This window comes from Crocodylus siamensis, chromosome 2 (genome assembly GCF_052110815.1).
Source record: "Crocodylus siamensis isolate JL-2025a chromosome 2, ASM5211081v1, whole genome shotgun sequence".
Classification (NCBI taxonomy): domain Eukaryota; kingdom Metazoa; phylum Chordata; order Crocodylia; family Crocodylidae; genus Crocodylus; species Crocodylus siamensis.
Window position 1 is genome coordinate 98165834 of NC_143396.1, and position 19304 is coordinate 98185137.

The 19304-nt window shown below is 39.6% G+C and overlaps 1 protein-coding gene across 6 annotated transcripts in view; it reads right to left on the minus strand.

The window, feature by feature from the left end:
- GAB1 (GRB2 associated binding protein 1) overlaps positions 1–19304 on the minus strand; it is a 136631-nt gene that overhangs the window by 28365 nt on the left and 88962 nt on the right. For 4 of the 6 annotated variants that reach the window (XM_090036456.1, XM_090036458.1, XM_090036455.1 and 1 more), the window contains exons 3-5: positions 10476–10689; positions 6824–6904; positions 2569–3170 (exon numbers count right to left, since the gene is read on the minus strand). In XM_090036456.1, the coding sequence (XP_089892582.1) occupies positions 2569–3170; positions 6824–6904; positions 10476–10689 (897 nt within the window). The remainder of the gene's footprint in view (positions 1–2568; positions 3171–6823; positions 6905–10475; positions 10690–19304) is intronic. The other 2 variants (XM_090036457.1, XM_090036460.1) reach the window with 1 other exon arrangement.

A 19304-nucleotide genomic window follows, 5' to 3' on the forward strand; every position in this document is an offset into this window, starting at 1 on the left:
TCTGCCTTAGGTAAAAACAGGTTCTTGTATGTAGTGTGTACAAGTGCAGAAACATCCAGGAACACAATAAGGCTTGCTGGAGAAATATACCAAAAAGTTCAGGAATACATGACTATTACAATAATTAAAAAGAATATTTTCACTTTTATGCTGCAATCCATATACACTTGATCAGAATGCACTGCACTATATTACTAGAGAGAAGATCCAAGTTTATCTAGCAACACCTGGCCTAACACAGCAACCACAGAAGTCACAGGACTCTCTTAATTGAATTCAGCATGACTGGGCCACTTATACTGGTGGTTCTACAAGACTGGCACTGGAACTCTTCTAACCAGCTTAATGGGAGCAAAAAGAATTATCCAAAAAACAAAGACAAATCCAATATTTGAAGTCGTATCAATCTGTATCACTCAATTTTACATTGCACATAGACATACCTTCAAACGCCCTACCTTTTGCTACACTAAGGCCACATACAGGTATTACAATTCTACTGGGAGAAAATCGCCACTACCCCAGTAGAAACTAGGAGCATACAAATGTTTGTTCAGTTTCTCCTCAAGGAAACATGCCCCCTCTGGGAGAAAGCTCTTCCAGGTTGACATGAGTTTCTCTCACTAAATTGAACACCTGTACACTTCTGCTCAACTCCTCTGATCAGGAAGCATCAAGCAGCAGCTCTAGCAGCTCCCCCTGTGCCTTCCTCAGACCAGGGTGACTTTGGTCTGGAGGGGTGGTATTTCCCCACTGCTCGACTCCTCCCAGTCATGGAGGACTTGAGCTGCCATTACCCCTTGAGCCTTCCCAAGACTGGAGACACCCTGATTTGGAAAAGGCACTGGTGTGGGGTGGGGAGCATCACCCCACTGCCCCCTCTCCTCCCATGCACTACCTGTTGTTCCCCACTCATTCCCCAGACTCATGTCCCCATCCTGGGGAATGGACAGGGAGCACTGCCCTGCTGCTCCCTCTGCTCTGCTCTCAGAGACTAGAAGCAGAGCAGAGAAGCACCCTCTTCACATATCAGGGGATGTCTCTAGTTGGAACGTTGCCCTGGCTCCTTCCTTTCCTCCCTCCATGCTTCCCCAGACCAGCATGGTCCCAGTTTGGGGAAAGTGCAGGGAGTCTTTAGCTGTCACTGCTCCAGTCTGGAAGGTACAGGGAGCAAGGGAGTGGGAATTTCTTAGAAAATTCTACTGCTATGAAAAAAACACCCTAAACGATCTATGAGGTCCTTTCTGACACCACAATTTGATTCTATTCAATGACTAGATCCTAGTCACCACCCCTGAAAGAACATCATCCCAATATGCCCTGTATATAGAAGGACTACGTGGGAGGACTCACATGAGGCTGACTCCTCTAAACCAAGTCTTTCCCTGTCAGAGGGATTATGTAGCTAGCACTTTGAGACAGCTTTCTAGCTGTATACTGACAAAGCATTCAATGATTCAGCCCACAAGCTTTTTATTCACTAGTAACTCCTCCAGCTGTTAGACCATTACTCATATTTTTCTATCAATCCTGTAAATTAATTATACACTCTGAAAGTCAAGCTGAAATATTTTTCCTTCTTGCGTAAAAGAGCATGCAGGAGAAATTATATTGAAACTATACTTGTGCAAACAGTGTCTGCCTTGAGTTATAGCTGCAGCATTCTAGAGATGACTTGGCCAACTGAGTCTTCATTACTGGTGATGATGCATAAAGAAAAATTGACAAGATGGATGGACTTTCAGGAACTAAAGCAACTTTAACAAGTAGGGGAAAAAGGCATGTGAGTTTAGTACGTTTGACATGGTATCACTGAAACTCAAACATGGAGCATGTTATTTTTTCCAGAAACATTCTGAAACTGACTTTACACTTGTCAGTGGTGCAGAACAGAGTATTGCTAGTGCTGACCATAGGGACCACTGGACAGGTATGGAGATCTTTGCCTGTAAGGGGAAGAGGATAAACTTTCTTCAGTGGTTTGGCCTGAGAACTGTTTGAAGCTGCTACCTGTTGGTATGCAACATTGATGGATCGACAGGGGAGGTGGTGCAATGGAAATTCTATGAAAAATGCATGTTTTCATGGGGTTCTCACTACCACATGAGGGGGCATGAAACGTGACAGAAACATAACATATAAAATGCAAAGAAATACTAATAACTTGTATCAGAACATAATTTGATTGACTATACACAAAAGCTGTCCTAGACAATTTTAACAAATTCCTGACACACGGTCAGGCCAGCAAAAGCTAATAAAACAGCCATGTTGTAGAAGAAGTCATTAAAAATAAGTTTCTATACAACACATTAAAAAAAAAAGTGTTACTAGTCTTTTAAAATGAATAACATTTATACAGCCTTCCTTTTATACCACCACCTTTTATACTCTTTGTTTTGGTTGAGAATGTCAAAGGATGAAGGGAGTTAAGCCTCTTACTCTCAACAGAAAGTAGAAGCATAACTCCTTTCAATTCCTTTGAAAATCCAAGCCTTCACCACTTATCTAGCATGATAATTTAAACAAAAGAGTTCTGTAAAAGGAGGCTGAGACATAAATACTAACCTTTTCGAAATATATTCAAATCTACAGTGGAAACGGTATTACTGCGTGAAGGTGGCATTCCCATTGTAGGAATGCAATAACTACTGTCAGTGTCTGACGCAGTACGAGTAATGCTACAGGGTTCCACAGGAGATCGATCTGAAGAGTGATGAGGTTTTGGAGGCCGAGGTGGAGGAATATCTGGAATAGTCTCTAGCTTTGAAGTCTGAGCCAGTGTTCCTTCTGGAAAAGTTCGTGGAATCTGATAAGTACCTCCAGGTGTTGGGGGAATGTCATAACTAATGGAGATATGTCTCATCTGCGCATCTAATGATGTTGCTGATGGGGCATTGAAAATATGCTGCTCTCCTTCTGCGTCAGTCCCAGATGGAGATGCTGCCTTTGGTAAAACATCCTGTGAGTAACTTCTAGGCAGATTATAAAGGCTGCAGTCTACAGACACCATTGTAGATCGAGGTGGTGGAGAGTCATAGACACTTTGCTGCTGAAAAAAACCATTCACGGCATGCTTGCTTACCGATGGAGCAGGATTTTTATGAGAGGGTACATTATCATTGCAGTCTGTTTCAGAAGAGGTGGATTTTGCTGAGTCAGCATGAGATCTACACATAAAATAATAAGATTGACATATGGATTTGTTGTATGGTTATAAGATAAATGTTAACAATTAAGGAACAACATAAACTTTCAAATGTAAGCAACTGAAAGTCATTTAATCCATTAATTCTGAAAGAAAATCAAGGAACTTAATTTACTAAACAAAAGATCTTAAAAAAAAAATCTCAAGTACTGTCTCAACTACATACACACACAATGGTGTGTATATATTTATCACAGGAGCTCAGCAACAAGGGGTTTTCATAAGCAAGTCACTTCTAACAAGACACAATACCAGTTTGGATCTCTTCTTTGTTTGTATTTTAAACTACATATCACAGTATACGTGTATTCTGTTCAGCAGAGCACTTGAAACACTGAGGTACAAATACTGACCTATACCTAGGTTTATGGTACTTGCTTCCTCATGAATATAGAAGAAATAAAATTTTAAAATAAAACTTTCTGGAACTTTCAGTATTAGAAGTGCATGCCTAAAGATATACACTGTGTGTATGTGTGTGTGTACAAATTCATTATGTGCTTTAACTAATGCGCATTAAATCTAGTACCTCGATTGTGAGGTACTACAAAAATGCATATTAGCCTATTACAATGTACATTACCTAAAGAGCATGTTTTTGCAACACTTTAATGCATATTAAAATAGGCTAATATGCATTCAAGCACATGTGTAGATGCACCCACTGTCAACAAACACAGGCCTTAAAAGAAAAGGATACAAGAGAAAAACAATGCACATAAATAAAAGCAGAAACTGAAAGCAGAAAAATTCAATTAATTATTGTGGAGAAAAAATTTACAGAACATGTGGAACAAACTCTTATTCTTGTCTTGATCCAGACTACTTTACAAGTACACAGTAGGTTCCACATGGTTGCTTTGGAAATTACGTCTGGTGAAAGGAACAATCAATCGTTACCAACAATACACATAAAAAGAAGAGTACAGCCATGGCATTCTTTCGCTTGGCAAAGAAATTTTCTTGATAATATGACTATTTTAACAAAAAATCAAAATGACTGAAAATAGCAAAAGATAGATGAAAGAGATAGCATTAAAACCTTAGCATGACATCCACGCACTGGTATCAATCATCCCATGGTATTCTTACTTTAAGTTTCACATGAATCTACCATTGCACAGAAGGTACATGCTATACTGTTACAGTTCTACATCTATCTTTTTCTTTCTTCAAAAGAACTATAAAAATCACATCAACTTATACAGGATCAAACTTTAATCAGGCCCCATTCAGTCCTGACTTTTGTACTTGCTATTTTTATTGCATGCACAAAACTACTGCAAATTAGAACTTATTTTAGCATTGTTAGTGCATTTAACCTTTTGGATGCTTCCATTGGTTATTTGATTATTTTGTAAGGGTAACAGCAAGCAGGATTTTGTAAAGGACAATAGCAATTCAACATCTTTATCTGTAGTTATCTACTTATATTTTGCAAAAAACGGTTTTTCCTAAAATTGAACCTGAGGACATAAAGCCAATTTATATGCAGGATCAACTTAGAACTGGAATGATGCAGTAATTCCAGCATGTATATATGTCTCTCCAAACAATTCTTCTATTGCCCCTATTATTCCATTACGGAACAGAGTAAGGGCAGTTTATGATACTGTTGGAATAAGTATTCCCTAAAGACAAAAAAATATTTTAAAAAAAAATCAATGGTTCTTAGAGGTTGTTATGCCCTTGCTAATATGCATCCTGAGTCTAAACAGCTTACTCAGACCATGTGTCATATGAAAGCAATAAATGTAAAGATGAGTAAGAATGACAAGAAACTGTCCCTTAATTACATATGCTACACCAGTGAGAGAAAAAGGTATCAATCTGATACTTTTCTACATTGTACAGGCAGCATTCTACCCATACAAATTAAGGTAATTTTAATTATGCCTAATGACCTTAAGATAGATAGACAGATAGATAGAATATCACTTAAAAAATAAAAAAAAATAAAAATACAAACGGAGTAACAAACCTCGGATCACAGCAGGAACACAAAGTGCACATAATAAGAAATGAAGCACTTTTTTCACTTTTCCATACAGTTATGGCAAACACTGTCATTTACCTATATTCCAAAACCTACCTCCCTGGTCTTTGAAATTAGATTCCTTTAAAAGAATGAGATGCCTTCAAAATCTTATGCACCAGCTCTGAGCACTTAATGACCTTTTAACAAGGGCTTCTGAGGGGGCTCAAAAAAAGTCAAATTTTGTTGAGATGCACAACATGCAGTTAAACCATAAGTGAAATTAGAGGTTTAATAAAAGCATATGAATCCCACTCAACAGAATACTAATAATTCTAATCCAGATAATACTCAATACTCAATGAATTGGCAAGATATTCTTCCTCACTGTTTCTTGGCCAAATGAATTTGTGAAAACTGAAAAGAAGTCAAGTCAGCTTTGGACTACCTTGAGGCAGCCTCACCAGTCATTCTTTTAGCTCGGTGGCTCCAACATCTGATCCTTAATCCTGATGGTGTTAGAGCAAAGAAGAGATTTAACACTATTATTTTTCTATGCTGGCCCCAAAAGCAGGATGTCTGAGAGTGGTGACTTTCCAGTAGGTAACTACTTTGCAGAATTTGTTATAATTTTCAAATGCATGATTAAAGCAAACCATGGAAATTTTTTTTGTCACTGACAGTGTATCAGAGCATCACTATTCATGTTTATTAGTATACACCTCTAAAGGCAAAGGTAGTATAACAACGACAGGAAAACAATCAGCACCTCATAAACTGGAGTACAACTGTGACACCAATCTTTTGGTGTCATGGTCCTATCACACATGCTCCTTAAATTGCTTTATTAACAGTTTCAAGTCCTGGTAACCCTAATCCTTACCCACTCTTAGAGACCCTCTAATATCATGGATATAAATGGTGCTTGCATCAATCTAGCCGCACAGGGGACAGGGAAATTGATTCCAGCTTTCCAGATGGCTCTGTCTGGAGAAGGGGAGGCATGCACATCCTTGAAAAGCCTCTGAGCTACCACATATAGATTTGCCACTACGCTGGCTCATGCTTTATCTCTTGAAAACTAGTTAATGGCGGAGGAAGAGAAGCAAATCAAAATCAATACAAAAAATATTCAGTCTCAAAGCTGAAAACTTTGAATTATCCATTTTCTATAGTTGTATACCTTACTTTTCCTCTACAACAAGCCCTACAGGAAAGCAGGACTTACTAAGTCAGGTGTAGTGCTGGGGCCACGCCACTTCCAGTGCAGAGCTTGCTCTAGATATCTGCATGGTGCTACCTCATGCTACACAGACATATACGAAGATGCATACACATAGATGAGAGATGCCAGCAGCACACTTCTTTGCTACCAGCACTCAGGGATGGTAAAAAGGGGGTGTTGGGAGTAAGTGTGGTAAAAACAAGACAACCATCATGACAGGTGTTATCGCAATCTTATCTTGGTGATAGTTATTTCCAAACAACTGAAGTTGGGTTTACACTGTTTCTTCTATAGAAAACTCAAAGTTGATCATGCAGGACACATTTGAAAAACACGAAAATCCAGCATTTTCAAGCAGGTTATGCCCAGTGATTAATTTCTCACAAAAATTCAAAAACAACTCTTATACACTCACTGCAATGGAATCTTTTTACTTTCAAAATCTTCCAGTAGTAGGTATTCTTGCCCTTCTTCAGAGATAAAAGATGACCCTTGGCTGATTTATGAACACAAGAAAAATGAAGCAAGGTCAGGCAAGATTCCTTGTATGTACTACTGTCAACCAACCAGAAATGTCAACTTCGCAAAGATCTCACATACAATTTTTCTTATAAATCCAAAAAACAACTCTCAGTCTTATTAAATGCTACAGTCAAACTCAATGACGGTTTACTAAGAGATGATGATTAATGTTTAAGTTCAGAAATTATCAGATCATAAAATGTCTTAGAAAAAAAACAGTGTGATGATTAATACAGTCATTACTTTATTATTATGAAATAGAATGCAGTGACTGAATTAATGTTTTATAAAGAAACATATTAGGAAAAGAAAAAAAAACATATCTTCTGTTCTGATTTTGTTAGGACAAGTCACTCCTGAACGACGGGGTTCAAAAGCAAATAAACTCAAGTAAAAAAAAATGAAAACTTTTAAAATTTTTATTATACCAATTTTATAAAAAAATTCCTCTTTTACAAGGGTGCTCAACCTCTGGCCTGCAAGCCAAATTCAGCCCATGCAGCCTATGAATCCAGCCTGCAGGGCTTCCCACGGGTTGGGAAAGTTGGTAGTGGGGGAGCAGAGGCCACCCTTCCCAGCTGCCAAAATTCCCAGCCCCCTATGGGGCAGGATGGAGTTGGGCCAGGACCCTCCCACTGCACGGCCAGATCAGATCCAGGCCACATCACCTTCTTTCAAGCCAGCGGGGCTGGGGCTGAGCCCCCTATGTCCCCTCTCACCCCTGTGATACCAGGCCATGCCGCTTTCCTCTGTGTGGCTGGTTTGGGGTAGGCCAGGTCATGCCTCTCTACCCCCCACCCCTAGCAGGGCTGAGTCATGCTCACTCCCTCGCTTCCCTTTGCCCACGCAGGTTGTGGCTCCCCCTTCCCCCCCTCCCACCCACAGGGCTGCAACCATGCCTCATTCTCTCTGCCTGGCCAAGCTGGGGCCAGCCCAAGCCTGCTTTCACCACACAGCTGGGCCAGAGCTGGGCTCCCCTCCTCCCTCTTCATGGCCAGATGAGGCTCTGCTGGATTTTGGCCCGCAGAGGGATCCAGCACTGTCCACCCAGCCCACTGGCCAATAAGGTTAAGAACCACTGCTCTAGTGTTATGACTTCTGTCTATTGTAGTATAATAGCTGGCATGTTGTTGTATTGCTGTATTTTGAGGGTTTTACTTTAAAAACATTAAAGCTGAAAATGTGGATCAATAGAACCCATCAATCAGCCACAGCAGATGTATGCAGGTTACTCTACTTAAAAAAAAAATGTAAAAACAATCTGCTAAAATATGAACACTTTCAATTTCCCCCACCCCCTAATTATTATCATGGCCTCTTATAATGTGCATCAATTATAAGAACACATTTCAAAAACACTGTGAAGTTCTAGTTTCTTTTTAAAGAGGCTATATCCCATGTAATCTAGTCCAACTTCAGCAAGATGATTATGCTTAATGTTGAACATATGCTTAAGTAACTTCCTGAAGTGGGACCAAAATATGAAAATCATTACCTTGTTTGCAACAACATTATTTGATAAAAATTGCACAGAGCTAGTTGCTAAACAGTAAACACCCATACTATAACATGTCACCTCACAAGGTCTTCAAATACTCATATCAATCACTTAACCCACCATTAATTTAACACATCCCTTAAATCTAAAGATAAAGCACCAGAGTACCTCAAACTTTTTTTATTTCCTTTACTCTTCCTTCTCCATTCCTTACCATGTTTAGTCTCCCCACCCAAATACTTTCCATCCTCTTAGACTCCCACTACAATACAATCCCACAGTTCCTCTCAACTTTGGCTCACATCACCAGCCAGCATCAGGAAAGGTCAACTTACATATTAAACATTTCTGTTTCTAAACATGTTCTTCACATGCTTTCACAACTCCCATGAAAACTAGACTCCTAAAAATATGAGGAGATACTTATCAGCTAGGCTAATGGAACAAAACTCAATTGGAATTTCTATGCCAAGGCATTTTGGACATGCAAAAGTCTAAAAAGGATTAAAATACATTTTTAAAGACATGAATTACAGCTAAATCTTAAAACACTAATATTTTACTACTACTAAAAACTTTGCTCATCAAACTGTCCAGAAGAATTCTACCCTGGGAAGAGATCTGACACAAAATTCAATATTGATCGATTTATTCATCGGAAGTTTCTCAGAGGACTGTCTAAACCTGGCTTACCACCATCTGTGTCAACCACAAATTGGAGGACAAGAGGTTTATTTACCCACCCTAGGAAAGACAAGGCACTGGCCCTCAACCTCTGAGTCAGCAGCAACCAGACTGAGAAACTCTTCTTTTCCCATGGCCATTTTACCTTACTTTTTTGTCCTTCCGAATGCTTGATTCAGTAACAGGAAAACTTGGCGCACAGACTAGGTATAGACAGAGAAAGCAGTACCACTGACAAGTCTGGCCCTAGGGGAATGCATTGCAGATTCAGGAAAACACTTTCAATAGAACTTTCCTCAGTCTTTAATATGCCTCCCTGCAATCAAGATAATAATGAGCAGGCTTTTCTGGAAATGCACAGGGGGCCATTACTTCTAACTGTTACAGCAAAACATCTCTGCAGAGAGGTTCCTAATGTTTTCCGATGACCATTCTCAGAAACAAAGTGATGGCTCCTGTACATTTGCCACTGCATATTTCACACTCCTAAACAGGAGGCAAATGTGTTTCCAGTTAAGCTTAAGTAGTTGTTACTTGAGTATGTAAAAGTTTCCGTTACAAGACATTTTTAATGTTTTTTCTCAACTTATCTTCCTACCTTTCCAGAGGGATAATACTGTGGCTGACCTCTACTTAATATTAAATTGCACACAGTTAGATTATAAAAATAACAACAATATTTTTTATATAGGAAAAAGAATATTGGCAGTTTCCAAGCACTAGAGGGTTCACCAAGACCCCTGGAAAAGCAATTTATCTTTACTCTCTATATAATTTTGTTTGAATCTGATTCAGAACAGTAATAACCAAAAGACTGTTGGCCAAATGATTTAGTTGAGTTGAGTCCATATTTTGGTCCACTACTGTTGTAACTGGCTTTCCTCTCAGGAGTCATGTTAGAAACGTCAGGTAGTGCAGAACCAGAGCTGGAGAACAGCTTCTCCTGTTCCTAGCCCTGGTTTGAGGTACACTGGAAAATGAAGGAAGAAGCATGTCTTGGCTATCCAAGCTGTACTTATTCTGAAAGTTTACAGTGAAGCCCAGGCTCTGGGGCTGTTAATCTGGCAATTTTATTACATAAAACTATAGGTGGAGCACAACAAGTTCTGATGTGCCAACTTACTATGGCTAACACAAGAAGTTTTGAGTGCAGAAAACAGGCAAAGGAACAGCAGAAGTCTGAGTAAAGATAATCAAGTCTAGTGAATCTGAGTTGTAAATGACTTGAACAAAAATACAAGAAAAATGCCTGGCAGCAGTAAAAAATGTTGGCATATACACATGAATAACTATATCACAAGAAGAAAGAGAGAGAGAGAAAAGAAAAAGACAGAGAGAGAGAAAAATTAAAACAGCCATTTACCTCATGGGTTCTGGTTTCTTGCTTTGACAGTTTATTAGCAATAAGTAGTCCTGAGGATCTTCTTGACTACATGAGGACTCCAAAGAGGGGATATTAATTAGCTGGTATGGAGGAGGTAGGGATGATTCAGCATGCATAGAAGGTGGTGAAGTATTAACTGCTAAGGGCAAGTCAGCAGATGCTTGTAAAGAACTACCAGGTGGCTTCACAGCATCTGTGAACAGAAACACAACAATGTTAAGTCTTTCTTTTTATATTTTATTGAGCTCTTTAAAAATGAATGCTGCTACAGACAGGTGAAAATTCATTTGAATAAGACAGTAAGCAGATTTAAGTTGATCCTGTCGTAACAATAATTTCTGATTCAAACAAAGACAAAAAAACCCCAAGCTTGTAGGACATTAGAAATTTTCTTCTAAACATACATATATGTATTTTTTCAGATGCAAGTAGGAAACCAGTAAGATGGTATCCTTCATTCTAGGACACTCAAAAAGTTTTTCAGTTCATTAACTCTTAGATGTTATTAATCCCATGGCTGCTCATGGACCTTAGAAGTAAACCCTTGCTGTTATTTAGTTCAGTGGTGCTCAACCTTTTTGGCCAGGGGGCCAGATGGGCAGTGTCCGATTCTTTCATGGGCTAAATCTGACAGGATCCTATCTGGCCACACAGAGTGGGGAGGGGAGCCCAACCCTGGTCCAGCCACATGGTGGAAGGGATCTTGAGCTGGCCCCAACCTGGCCCCGCTGGGTGGAGGAGGTATGGTGTGACCTGGCTCGATCCAGCCGTGCAGGGGGAAGAGGCATGGCCCAGCTCTGCTGCAGGAAGGGGCCATGGCCCAGTCCTATTTGGAGAGAGGGGAGTAGCCTGACTCCAATCTGGCCATGAGGGAGGAGTGTCCTGGCCCAGCTCCACCCTGGCCTGTGGGACTTGGCATTTGGGCAGTGGAGAGAGGTGGCAGTATTGCCCCTGCTCCCCCATAGCCATATTTCCCAAAACCATGGGGAGCCCTCCAGACCAGATTCCAAGTCTTTGCTGAAGCAGCTAGCCTGCAGGCTGGAGGTGGAGCACCCCTGGTTTAGTCATTTTCTAGGCACAAAATGAGGATGCTGGCTGATGCAGTAGAACAAAGCATACAAATCTGCTGTTTTAAATCAAGAGCAGCCAAAGTTTAATGGGTTAAAATTCTGCTGTGGTCACCTAAGTCAGCATTTTTGTATGTGCATATTCATTGTTTTTCTTGATTCCCACCACTTTGCTATTTAATATTAAAAATAGGGCACAATTATCCACTCACTAAATCTGAAAAGCAAGAGAAAAAGGGCAAGCAAACAAGAAGACTTTGTTCACATAACGGAGGATTCACTGCTGAATGCAAGACCTTGCAAGGAGATGTGGTGTATGCCAGGTTCCCACAGAGTCCTCTTTCTGTATTGCAACCCTGATGGTCTACCCCAGGCAAGAACTATAAAACTAAGGACAGATTGGTCCCTGGTTGTTTTATCCCTCCCCGTTACAATTCTTTTCTACTTTCCATCTGTGAATATTTTTCTCTTGACAACTTTAACCGTTTGGGCTAGTTTTCCCTCACTCTCTCTAGGTTAGAGTATGGAGGAATATACACTTGTAGCAGCTTCAAAGGGGGAGTCGCTGAAATGGTGCAACTGTCTGCAAGATTTTGTAGTGAGGCAAGTGTAGCACAACTATTTCAACTTTAACCTTCTTCTAAGGTCAATGCTGGGGTGATTCACTCACTTATACTGGTACAGGATCATGCATGTACAGAAGTTACAACATAATGGCTGCTGCAAATTCCTGAGAAGCAGCTCCCACCCCGCTTCTGAAGCCACTACAAGTGTGTGTTTGTCCCTACCCCTTTGTCTGACAGTCTGGACAATGCTAAGGCCAGAAGATAACAATAAACCTTTACTCTGGTTTTTTAAACTAAGATATTTCATTTTATTACATTATTAGGTCATCCGTAATTCATGCCTGGTTGAATGTCAAGACTTTTGACATTGCAATTTGTCAGTTGCTGCAATTTGTGCATCTCTCCAAGACAATCTGAACAGGAGAATGGTTCTAATTCAGTACTTACAACACAACGTAGGAGAAAGTATGCAGCTGCCTAGCAGCCTAACTCACTAAACAGTGTAGCATGAGAGAGTCCCCAAACCAGTAATGCTGCATGCAGCACTCATTCTGTACAGGGTTTGGCTTCTACCATATTAAACAAAGCAAACTGGATATGACATGATCACTACTTTCACCTGTTTTCTTCTTGAGAGACTCCAAACCACCAAATAGATTTTAGTTTTCCACAACATGTTATGCAACCAACACCTTAATTCCCTTGATGTTTGTTTTAAGGTGATAACTGCAAAAGCATCCCCACATTCATCTCTGTTGGGGAGAAGGTCTGAGTAAGCTGGTAGGATAGACCGTTCTGTGGCTCCTGATAAAAGGTGGATTGGATCAGCCACTCCAGAGCCTTTCCTCTCCTTTCCTCACAGCACCCCATAATAGACATGAAGATTCTGCCTAGGCAAAGAATGAAGCAAGGGAGCAGACAGTATTTTACATACACGTACACGCACATACACACGCAACTACTCCTTAGCCATCCTGATGTGGAGGAAGAGAGTCAACTGATGTTTTTTGTGTTCCCCTATCCTATTCCTAGCTATATACAAAGCCCTCATGAGCATGAGCTAAAAGGTCACAGGGCCTTTTTGTTACTAAGTCAGTGACAGGGTTTCCATTTTGGGGCCCTATACAAAGTTTCGTTTTCAAAATCCTACTCCATAACTAAATCATAACCATATCAACCTCTGTTCACCTTAGGGCCCTTGAGCTTTTTGTATTGTTCAATGGCCCACAGTTTACACTGATCTAACACCCTCTTGCACGAAGTGCAGAGATCACACACAACAAAATCAAATATGATGACCCTGAACCTTGCAGGGAAGACTGGTGTGTCACTTAGATACAGGAGAACTTAGCGGATTGAAAGGGGATGGCTAATGGACAGTGCGTATTGTGGTATGGGCACACTTTACCCTAAACTCCGTGACCTGAGGTTCACAAACTCAAAAAAATGAGTTCCCAGCAGTAAACACAAGACATCCAAAAGATGGATGAGGTGTCCTCTTGGCTGAAGGGAGAAGGGGAATATTTAAGTCTTTGCAGACCAACAAGCCCTTTGCAGGGGTGGACAAAAGAATTCACAGGTGGGCTGAGTCCTTATTAGGGTGAAGGTTGATTACAGTAAAGCGGGACAAGGTTGAAAACTATTTACTCGAAAGAAGCTAGTTAACAAATGCACCAAACACAAATGCATACCTGGTAACTGGGGTGGGTAAAACATCAACCCATTAATATCAATAATATCGCAGCTTTCTGCTTCGAAACCTATTTTTATGTAAGCACTACATTCTTTTAGTCACCCCAATTAGTTATATATAATTAATACATATAAAGTACTGCATTCATATTTTAAATATTCAAATATTTTCTTTAGCCACTTAAATATATTTTGGAAGCCGACACTACGTTAAAAGTTTAGCCTTGCTGGTTGTTATGTTTTAAAATGAGCTTCAGTGATGATCTTGATTCATCTTGATTTCTCACATTTTGGAGAAACAGATCATCTGAAGACTAAAAAAAAAATCCAGATCTTTATGTTTTTTTTCAGAGCTAAAACACCTGGTTGACTGTGAGCTGGAAAAGCTTCCCAAATATTTAACATGCAAATGAGCATAACAAGAATCCCATTTTGTTTTTAGAATTCCTGTATTCAGGACAGCTAGAACAAGTAGCTTTTTTATAAACGGGACTAGTGTTTTATTATTTTAATTTTTTTTTCCTGACTGATTTGGTAACAGCGGACAGATGTGTCACAACATTCAGAGTGTGTCAGCCTGCTAAATAGAAGGCCGAGTATGTAAGCAAAATTATCCACAAAATAGTTACAAAAATTAACCAGTGGTAAAAAGGACCTTTTACAAGCAAAGCTAACAAATAACAGAGGCTGCCATTCATCCACTTAGTTATTTATATCTTATTTACAATGTTGTTGTGTCTGCACTCTGAGAATGCAAACTCTGAAAAGGATTGAATGTGGGTTTGGGATTGAAACTAAACTATTTTCTACACTGCAGCTGAGGACAGTGGAATCTTCCCTCAACTTTTTTTTCTTTGGAGTATGTAAATACTGATGTATAAATTGTTTACATGATGTGAACGGACTATAAAAGCTACAAGAGCCTTTTAATGAAATGTCAGCCTCATGCTGACTTAGAGGATGAGAAAGCACTCTTCAGAGAATGTAGGTAGAAGTACTGGAAAGCAAAAATGGGATTTTCCCATTGTATGAATGAATCAGAAACAGCCACGCAACTGCCTGGCTCTGAGATCCTCACTGGTGATGATGAGTCATTCATGCCATTTGCTACTGTGTGGCTATCCCAATTAAAATAACTTAAAGGCCAAGTAATTATTACAGTAAACAAAACAACAGGCCCATGGTGATGGGGTCATATGTGAACTTAGGTTTCCCATTGTAAACAGTTGTACAGAAAATCTGTAGGGAGTCTGTAGGGTTTTGTGTTCCACCCACACGTATACTTATATGGTATGCTACAGGAAAAATGAATGATCAGGCAACTTCAAAGCATAAGAAGTGATTACATACATCACTTAAATCTTTAAAAGGATAAATATTTTATAATGAATGACATTGCTTCTGCAATATTTAGCCTAACCATGACTATTTAATACAACGTAGGACTCCCAAAATACGCAGTGCTTTCATTTCCCCTTTCCTACTCCCAATGCCAATTTCTATTTGTTTTGAAATAATGAGCCTTATTTTAAATAAACAGCTCATAGTAAAAAACCTACACAAATAGTCAAACCTTCCTCTTCTCGTCACTCTCCTCTAGTTCCCTTTCTTGATGGAAGAAACACACTTTAGGTGATTTCATCTTTAAAACCTCTCCCCGACCCTGTCTACTAGTTTAGAGCATATGAAATAGTTTTGGCCCATTAAACCCAGTTCCATCCCAGATCCTCTTCAAATCATTGTCCACTCCAGGACCTTCCTGATCCAACTCTGTTTGGTAAGAGAGACTTTGATATCTCTAGCAGTTTATTCTTAATCCAGAAACATTGAACACTCTCTTCAAGCCCATCAGCGGCACTCTTCTTGATATTCTGTCATGCTTCGACTTCCATGATTCAGTCCTTTCCTGGTTCTCCAATTACTCCACCAGTGTGTCATTCTCTTCATTAACTTTTCCTGTTTTCTGGGGGGTTTCACAGGGCTTAGTCCTTGTGTCAACCCCTGTTCTGCTCTTATAACTTATTTCTGTGTAAATCTCATCCATAAACCTATCCAAAACCATTTCCATGTTGATACCTCACAGAAGTGTGTGTAGTCTAAACCTGCCTCCTCCTGTCTAAAGTAAAATCTTTGTCCATCTCTGACCATGCCTGATGAATTTTCAGGTGTTAGCCTGTGTCCAAAATGGATGAAACACACTTAACCTATTCCCATCCCACATCAACACTCCTCCTTTCTCAGTATTGGTCACCACCACCGTTCTCCTGGTCAATCATATGAGATCTTGCAGACCTCCTACAGCTTCAAATCCAGGCTGCATCAAAATCTTGCTAAATTTCTTCTCCATGTCATCTGTAAGATATGTCTTTTCCTAGGTCTCTACATATCTAAAAAATCTCTCATTCAGGCTTTCATTACCTTGAGTCACAATAAGTGCAATATCCTAACCTGGAAAAAAATTCATTCGTGCCTGTAAATCTCCACTCATATCAGTACATAATGCCAAAGGTTACTTTTCTATGTTATCTATCATTTTGACCACATCACTCTTTTTTCCATTATTCTACCAGCTCCTTCTCCTTCATCTCAAAGCACAAGCTACATAGCTTTTCTTTGAAGACCCTTCATGACCTAACCCGTATTACCAAGATATCTGTTCCCACATCCAACAGGCAAATAAGCTAGTTTCCATTGCCTTCTAGTTACATTTCTAAAAAAGTACCTTTGTTTTTCCTCCCACACTACCCCTCCTCAAGCAGCCTCAATACCTACCATATTGGTCATCCTTTCTTTGTTTTTCCAATGCTTACAAAAAACTCGACAATGATTAAACAGCCGATGTGCTGAGACCACTGCCTATCATCTTGACCAACGCGGTTTTCATTTTCTTATGCTTTCCAGAGTGTCTGTGCCCACCTCTTATCTCATGTTATTGTAGGTATTAAGGTCTTAGAGGCAGGGACTGTCTTTTGTTCTCCACTTACACACTGGTTAAAACAATGGAATCCTGGTCTGTAACTGGGACACAAAAGGCACTACCAACAAAAAGTTGTAATAAAGTCTTGTTTAATCCACTTGACACCACAGAAGCAAGTATAACTGGAGAAAGTTTCAGGAGGAGTGGCATTCCTCTACTGCCAGTAACTGATTCTTCCCCAGAGCTATAACCAGGATATTTCATCACAAAAATGGTGCAAAAATGGTAGGTGAGAGAAGAAAAATGAAATTGCTAAATTAGAGTTTGTACCAAATATTAGGCTTTGAAAAGTCTGTTCGTGTGTGTAATAAGTTGTAATTTTAATCAACTTGTAAACACCTTGCTTGTGTGTGAAACAAACTATAATTCCTTTGAAGAAATGTGATCAACATTTTTAGAATTTATAGTTTAAAATGGGACAAGGAAAATACAACCATGGACTACTGGGCATAATAAAGGATGGGAAATTTTACTATTCTCTGCTGCCTTTTTCTTGTCTTCTTCCCTACTTCCTACACTTTTCCTGGTCCTTTTTTCCCCTATCACCTTTACTCAGTGCGTGAACATACTAATCCTTTATATCATGGTTATTAGCAAACCTATTAAGAGTAATCATGGAAATCACAGAAATGTAAGACACGAGGCAAGATATGAAACAATATTGACAGATGTTCTCTCAAATCTGCAATGTTCCTGCGCTTAACTACCCTTATATTAGAAACTTTTTCCTAATACCTAACCTAACTCTGCCTCACTGCAAATTAAGCCAATTACTTTTGGTCCAACTCATGGTGAGCATGGGTTGGACCAACAAAAAATACTATTTTTTATTACAATTACTATTATTTATTACAATATATTACAGAGTGATTGTAATTTATTGTAAGTTATTATAATTTTCCAAATAGAACAGTGATGATGTGCATATATTATTTTTTTTTGGTTGGAAGGTGTGTTCTGGAACACCACACTGCAAAATGTGTGTGGAAGTTAATTAAAATACCTGCCAGCATCATACAATTTCTAAGAGCATCACCAATTAGCATAGGAAAAACAGCACAGTGCTAGCCTGAGCTGATGTTTCCTCTACTCTCCAAATTAATGTTTAAAATACATACACACATTTCCACCACAAAACAATCTAATGGCAGCACTAAGCAACCCCACTCCCTTTCAAATCAATATAAGCACTTATCATTAACTTGAAGAAGAGCAGGAGTAAAATCCTGGCACTACTCCTCTATTCTTACTCTAGTAGAGTCTGGTAATAGAGTCATTTGGTCATATCTGATGTACAGCGCTGCCAACTTTGAAGGGAACAAGCTTTAGCAAGGAGGAAGACTGCAACTCTCATATTGGTTACATCTCATCTTATCAAGGAATAAAGCATGGATACTTTTGTTTTCAAAAGCAGATTTAACCTATTTTCAGTTTGACTTCCCAAAAGAATTTATAAATTAGCAAAGAAATTAAGGTATAAAGTGTAAAAACTTGAAGTTGTTCTTTAATGTGCGAGTCTTGGTGTACTAATGTATGAGGAAGCCCAGTGGTTGATTTGCCAGCATTCTGAAATTATGTACAATCTAGCCAAGATTAAGATCAGAAAACATACAAACAATATCTCAGTTCACAACTAGAAAAGCCGTGTATGAAATCTGAGTATAGATAGCTGATCCAGGGCTCACTATAATCTAATCTATGTCTCAGACAAATAATCTTCCCCAACTGTGAGGAAGTCAAATCAAAAAGTTTCACCAGAATGTCCCAGAATAAGAAGAAAAAGCATCCTTGTTTCAGGTGGCAGGTTCTTAAAGTAAATCACTTTAAAGTGAACATGATGGAATAGGCTCTGCAAGTCCACATCCCAACAAAACACACAGAAGTTTGGCTCTCAATAGCCCACTAACCAGACATACTTTATCAGACATGTATGATTTAATTTTCTCTTAGGGCTATAAAAAGGACTGTAGTAAATACTGCTGCCTACACAGACCCAACAGGATTCTGGGTTATGAGATTCAGGATAAGGAAAAATTATTCAAAAAGGGTGTGTCCAGATGAGTGCAAATGTGCAGGGCACAAATCAGCAGTGCCTCATATTGACCTTGATGGGTACAAGAGGCTGAGGCCAGCACCTATGCTAGCCTCAACAGCCTTATCTGGGGTTCTGGGGGCCTCCTGGGACAGCAGAGGCACAGATCCAGCCACAAAGATCCTGGCTGGCAGCCAGAGTTTGGCCCTGCACAGCCAGGCTCCGTTTCTGTCAGTGCATGCTGCTGCTGCATGCAGCATACCACTTTTTTTTAGTGGTGATTTTCTTTTGACCCAGTGTCAAATTCTGGCACTGCGGTGCAAATTAGCAGTGCGGCAAATGGGTGCACATGTGCAGTTTGCAGTGCCTCAAACAGCTCACCTAGATGCACCCAAAAGTCTTTACTTGAATTTGCCCCAGTGCCTCCATTACTATCCAAGCTGCTCTGTGAAAAGGTCTACTGGCAGAATTTGG